A 6,840-nucleotide genomic window follows, 5' to 3' on the forward strand; every position below is an offset into this window, starting at 1 on the left:
CATACAAAACACCCAAAAGGTTTTTCAGCGAAAATTAATTCCAGCTAAAATAAAGTATTTTACAGTTATACAGGCAGTGTGAATACGCACCTCAAACTAGGCAACCTACCGTGAAGCGATTAAAAGAACAGCTACTCTTGCCGTGTTATCACAATCATGGAATGATAAAAAAATAAGTAAGTGATGATATTACATTTAAACTTAATATAAAAAAATATTTATTTTCATTTTCAGGTTCATCGCAACAGCTCCCGGGTGACATCTGCGATGTTGGCTTGTTCTTTACTCCAACCAAGTCCAATATAACTACAGTGTGTACGAGGCCAACCATTCAGCACAACCCGTCGTTACGCATCGTTGTTGGGGACGAGGGGGGAAATGGACACGCCCTTGAACTTGTGCAATAGTCTCCAGTACGTGGTCAGTTTCGTCATGTGTATGTCAGAGGACATGGACAAGCCGGCTCAATCAGTATGCTTCTTTAGCAAATTGTAATACAATGTACATATTTGTACAAATACGATAATTCAGCAAAGATTTGCTCATACATGTTGTAATCTCCTGTTTCATCATGTCTGGCTATATCCAAGTAATTCAATTTTAATTATACATCTATACCCCCCCTGTGTCACCTGATACTACAATCAATTATCTGATATTTCAGCATGTCACATTTGCATAATTATTACTACACGCAAATGGACCATCGCATGTCGAGTGAATAAAATGCTCCCATAAACTAAGACCTCTGCTTATGGTATGACCTATTATTTGGGTCCATGATGCGGCAATAGACAATTTGTACTTACTTACTTTAACTTTTGATCGTTGAGGGCATAGTATAACAGCAAGAAGTTCTCAACTATGATCTTAAGAAAATTGGTACATGTCGCCGGGACTATCACAATGACCGAAATGAATGTATACAAAAATTGCTTATTATCCGTAAACATGTAATTATGTACACAAATGACACGTGGAATGGGGGAAATTGGTAAATCATTTAGTCAGTAAAATCCAGTAGCAATGTTGTCAATTGTTTGTTTGTGTAAACTTTGTCAACAAGTTTCAATTGGGATATATAAATGTAATATACAAATGTAACTATCAACGTGCCATCGGAATAATGGTGAAATCCTCTACACCTGTGAATGTGTTTTGTGGTTTTCGTTTAATAAAATGGTGTTCTGCGAAATGTTAATGGTGATCTCATCGTGTGATTTTTTTTACATGACATATGCTATGGGTATAAGATAAAATATATTGGGGGAGATGACAGTTGAAGATTTCGGTAAATCTGGTTGATTCTGCTGCCATTATAGGGTGATGGGATGCGATATATTGCGTAAGTTTCCTTTTTTGGCTACATACTACACATGGAGTAACCATAATTCGGCGAAGAAAGACAAAAGCATGCAATATTCTGCCTACAGAGGGCACATTTTCAAATTTGTTTGCTGGTGGTAAATCGCGCAGACGAATGTAGTATCACTGGCGGATCCAGAAATTCGGTAATGGGGGGCCTCCTATTGACGTGGGCTTGTTTTGTTTTTGTTTTTTTTGCGGGCTGAAAGGATGGGGGACGCTTTAACGATTTAGTAACAATATACAATGTATATGTCTTCGTAAATTGACTACTTATATAACATGAATTTAGATCTCTACTTTTCATGTCTTTCAGTGAGTGCACCCCTTTTACGGACGATGTATATTTCTATCCCCACGTTCATTGACACCATGTCGCAAACAACGTCATTTCCGACAACGTCAACCTAGTGTCAATAAAAGGTGCCAATGTTTGTACCATTAAACACACTGAGTGGATCTTTTAGGTGTTCTTCTCGGCGTCTTGGTTAGATTTTCGAGACGAATTATCGACGTTGAACAACGTAAATTTCGGTATGTGTGCAACCCCATCGTTCCTGTGTGTTAGTTTTCTGATCTGAAAGAGGGATTGTGTGGCAGCTTATTCTCAACTAGAATCGCACCAATGCTCACTTAAATCAATATGTAAGAACATTCCACAAGACGGTGTCGGTACACAATGTTGACCAAGTAAAATAGACGCCGCCTTAATTCAACAACATTTTGTCGGGACTTGCGCTGTCTGAATATCTGACCACATTCTTCGCTTATTGCGTATTCGCCTATTAGCCCTACTTGGCCAGCTTACGTGCACTTTTTATCCCTATCACTTTTTTGTCAATATTCACAAAATAAATCTACATATTTTTTTTTCATATTTTACCCCCTCCCCTAAAAAAATGACCAAGACCAATGATAAATTATGTCCAATTTGTTCAAAATCTTTTGATTGTTTCCAGTTTATCCGTAGTTTATGTGAACTCTCACGAAATGTATGACTTGAGTTTTTAACGAGATCTTCGAACGCGTTCGAGACTCTCTGAGCCGACGTCATTGATTGAGTAAGATAAACAACATGGCCGCTGTAGCAGACGACACTTACACATTCACAGCATATCATCTTGCAATGATTGGCTTTATCGGCAGCATGGATAGTCGAGAGAACCTAATATCACAATGAGGACAGTGGTGAGTATATTTCGTAAAAACTGAGACATTTTTTTACAGAGCTCAGTAAAAAAAAAGACGTCCGCTAGGTTGCCATGTTCCCCCATCCAACCAACACTTTGTTGCAGTTTTCCGGGCGTCGATATTTACACCACCATGATACTAACCGTTGCTTGTGGGAACCTGAATATACTGTGTGGGTGTGTACGCGAGTACTATGTCCATAGCGGCTCGTAAGTTTGCTTGGTCAAGTTATTTGGGAGAAATCTTACCGTTTTTGGTACTTTCTGTCGAATTTGACTACGGCATGGGTGAAGTTGGCGTTTGCTTTGATCTGTTCCTTGATAACATTACCTGTCTTCATTTTGTTCTCGTTGATGTTTCTTTTTACGTTTTCTATTACATCTTACAGTCATCGTAAGTCAAAACATTGCCTGTCACCGGACGTGGAACTACGAACCAGGACGGCGTTCACCTCATTGCCACCGTACTGGAACAAAAAACAACCAAACAATAGATCTTAAATTCTATGACCAAACCACAGTCCCTCTATAGAGGGATAGAGGGACTGTGACCAAACCAAGCAAGTTTATGTGCTCACTTGACTGCCATATATTATGTAACAAAGCGGTAAACATTCGAGAAATTTTGAGAACTTAAATGATTCGTATGAAAAACCCATTCAAACAGACATTTCTGAAAATACGGTAATTGAGTATACTAGTATTTATAATTTAATAGTTTTCAATCGGTTTGGAGGCGACTGTACCATTGATGTAGGAGATATGAATATTCCATTTAACACACACACAGTCATAAGGCAATACTAGTCCAAATCACAAACGGACAGCTAGAATTTATATATTTTTATGAACTTAACAAAAACAACTACAAATGCGACAGTCTACACCAGAGACATGTTTCACAAAAAGGGGACGAAAACAAGTTTATCATCTACAAATATATATCACCTATTATTACCTATACCATAAGCTACGCCATAAACAGTATAGTATAGTATACTGTCTATGGTTACACAAAGTGCGAATTCTGTCCCATCTGTTCATTATACGTCAGGAGTCCAGATACGTCGCCCACAGTCAACTGTGTCCTAAATGTGGTGAAGTATTGATGTGTTAATAATTCGTTATCAGACTTCCTATAGTGTCCGTGCCCTCGTATTAAAGGTGGGGTGTCTATATTTCCATTGCATTTGTGCTTGTGTGACAGTACTAGCTGTGGGTCTTTATACGTGACAAAAACGCAAAAATAGCAAAAAAGTGGTGAAAATTAAAATCTCGCCGAAAATTCCACAAATGACGAAAGAGGCACCATGAGAGCTATGGATTCATAGTTGCCGGTATGCTTGTGTGGCTAGTAAACCAACTAAAAAACTTGGACCTCATGCCCGGGACGATGATAGTACACACAATTGTAGCCCGGCAGGAAACAATTAATGGTCTGGGAGATACTGAGTGGAGGGGGGAGGGGGCAAGGGTTATTTTTGTTCAAAGTAATTGCAATATTTTTTTGTTCGTACAACGTAAATTGAAAAAAATAAATTCCGTAATTCTGTAATCACAGGCTAGACGTACAACGTATTCAATCAAATATTTTTTTCGTACGCTGTAAAAATGTGTAATTTTTCTCGGTACGTACAAGAATTAACATCAAAATAAAAAAAAGTCGTACAGAATAATCCAGGGAGATTATTTTTTCGAAACTGTAAAACGACTAGATGACACAATTCAGTTTTTACTGTAAACTGTATAAACGTCTTTTTTTTCCTTGTAAATTGTAAAAAGTCCTATTTATTTCACGTAAAACTGTACCAGCTACCCCTGCCCCCCCCCCCCGGGTGCTGTCTTGGATTGTTTAGTTTTAGAAAATGTGAGAATTGAGAACATCAAACGTCTACCATATGCATCAATCCTCGATCTGGCAGTTGTGAAATTATTTTCACGAGTGGTGCGGCGTGTCAATGATTCTGTGGCCGTATTTTCACGTACCAAACGAGTGTAAATACAGCACGGATAAACCGCATGGCTGCAACTCGTGACGTCTCATTATTCTAATTGCACAACCCTAACAGTGATCTAGAAATTTGCTAGTATTTTTCTCAATATGTTGTAATTTTGTTCAGTCATTTCAGACAAGTTGCCTGAGTTTTTTCTGTTAAATTTACTATTTTGCACGCAGCATGTGGCAAATTTTCAGAAATGTTCCATGACGCTAGTTGCAATTTTAGACCAAATATCCTAAGCTAATTTTGAGACAACTAAACCCCTGCATAACATTCAAGAATACCGGTTATAGAAAATACCAATGTATAATTCATCTTGGAAAATTGAGTAAATTAAAAATATATATTTACTACATAGTGACAGAGAGAATCTGCCAAGACTGTCACTTCCAACAATGCGTGTAGACGAAATAATCGATGGAGGAATACATACTATCTAATTGCACGGGTAAAAATTGCTACGTATACGTCCTTCGTTTTTGTTTTACTGACCTACAAAAAGTGAGCAATCACTATTTTTTCGGTGCTTAAACTTTTTGACACGCGAATGAAGTACAATCACAACTGGGTTTACGACATTTCGTCGCGAAGGACTACTTCATCAAATGACCATTTCGATGATGTAGTGATAATTTTGACTTTCGACGAAATGGTCATTCGTCATTTGACAACATTCGGTGGAATGTCGTCGCGTGCACCGACCACAACATAAAATATAGTTTTAGCTTTAGGTGCGATGTTTGTTTGCTTGTCGTATAATTGGCCATGCATGAATGACAAACATGTCATCAGTATTGAAACCAACTCATTATCGCAACCGACTGACAGTAACGTTACATTGACGTCAGTATGGCGAAGCATAATTCGGTAATTTCCTGTGCCAGACGTCGAGAATCTTCAGTTGACAAACAGGGCTTGACATTTAAAAGTTAATTGTAAATGTACACTGGAGTTAAAGACGCATAAATCCGCCAGTACAAATATTATACTTGTAGTTATAGTTGTGTGTTGAGCCATAAAATTTCAATGAAAGCTTTGTGTCCGGGCACGACTCAAATTAACGCGTATACGTGGCTTACGTGTTCATCATGTTTTAAATATATTTATGGAAACACATTCGGCCAAGAGGTACTGTATGCATTTGTCTTTAGCATTTTCTGCAACCGATCCAACCTACTATAATAAATAAGGGCGATGCTCGTACATGTACACATGCAGTGAAATGTTCTTAAAGTGCGCCCTCAGCGAAAATAGGTTGCTTGAAACAATCAGTTATTTTACTAAGCGTGTGGAACTATATTTATTATGTCGGTACACGGTATTGGCAAGTCAAGCTTGAGCGAGAAAAAATCCGATGGTGTATTCTCATTATTAATTCCATGATACACTGACCTGATGACGTTCATGATGACGTGTGATATACTTTATCACTTGCCATGTGACAAGTTTGTGGAAACACTTTAATTGGTACTCTGGCTGTCAGCGGAAACACTTAGAAAATAGTATGACAAATTTTCACACGGTCCAATGATCCGGAACTAGTAAACATACTACAAAAAAAAAACACATTATAGGTAGCATTAAATATGGTGAAATTGTGTTAAATAATCGGGCTACTTGGTTATTTTATTGTAATTCAATGAATACAACGTAACACAATATTGCTTTCCTTTTGGTTGAAGGAAGAGAATGAACAGTACACCAGATACGTCGAAAATTGGCGGTCCCGGGCCGACATTTAATGAAAAATGTGCATGACTGATCAAAAGTTCCCGATATTTTTGTACTGCGCTTTAAATTTCTAATGCGTAAATGCGTATTATCTTTTGACAGACTGGGGATTGTGAAGCGTGTCAGATTGTCAGAAGTTCGTTGGCAGCACATGACTATACATAATCTGTTGAGGATATAGTATTAATTTTCCACAGTCTTGTTGCTTGTGACGGACGCTTTTCTGAATATTAAACACATTGGAGATGGTGGGTAGGCCAATATCTGGAAAATCACGTGACTTTTCAGTCTGTAACATGTGTAGTCTTCTTGGCTCTTTATTTCTTGTCATTTGTTCGAATCCTTCGATTTATTTCAGGTGTGTCCAACAACAGAGGGCGCCCTTCCAATATCTACACACTGGAGCCGGGCGATTGGTATTTACCAAACAGAATAACCTCGGCGTACATTATGAATGATGTGTACAAAGATGACACGGACTTTTATTTGATGTTAGGTTGTAATGATCAAATAAATTAGGATAAATTATTGAATCATACCTAAACGTTTCGAAA

At 37.9% G+C, this 6,840-nt stretch overlaps 1 protein-coding gene across 1 annotated transcript in view; it reads left to right on the top strand.

Moving 5' to 3' along the window:
• Nucleotides 1–1,201, top strand: part of LOC100368585 (NACHT and WD repeat domain-containing protein 2-like) — a 39,705-nt gene extending 38,504 nt beyond the window's left edge. The window contains exon 18 of the mRNA XM_085497558.1: nucleotides 235–1,201. Coding sequence (XP_085353684.1) covers nucleotides 235–407 — 173 coding nt within the window. The 3' untranslated portion in view covers nucleotides 408–1,201. The remainder of the gene's footprint in view (nucleotides 1–234) is intronic.
• Nucleotides 1,202–6,840: the final 5,639 nt, after the last annotated feature.

Source organism: Saccoglossus kowalevskii, chromosome 3 (assembly GCF_978046115.1).
Source record: "Saccoglossus kowalevskii chromosome 3, keSacKowa6.1, whole genome shotgun sequence".
Classification (NCBI taxonomy): domain Eukaryota; kingdom Metazoa; phylum Hemichordata; class Enteropneusta; family Harrimaniidae; genus Saccoglossus; species Saccoglossus kowalevskii.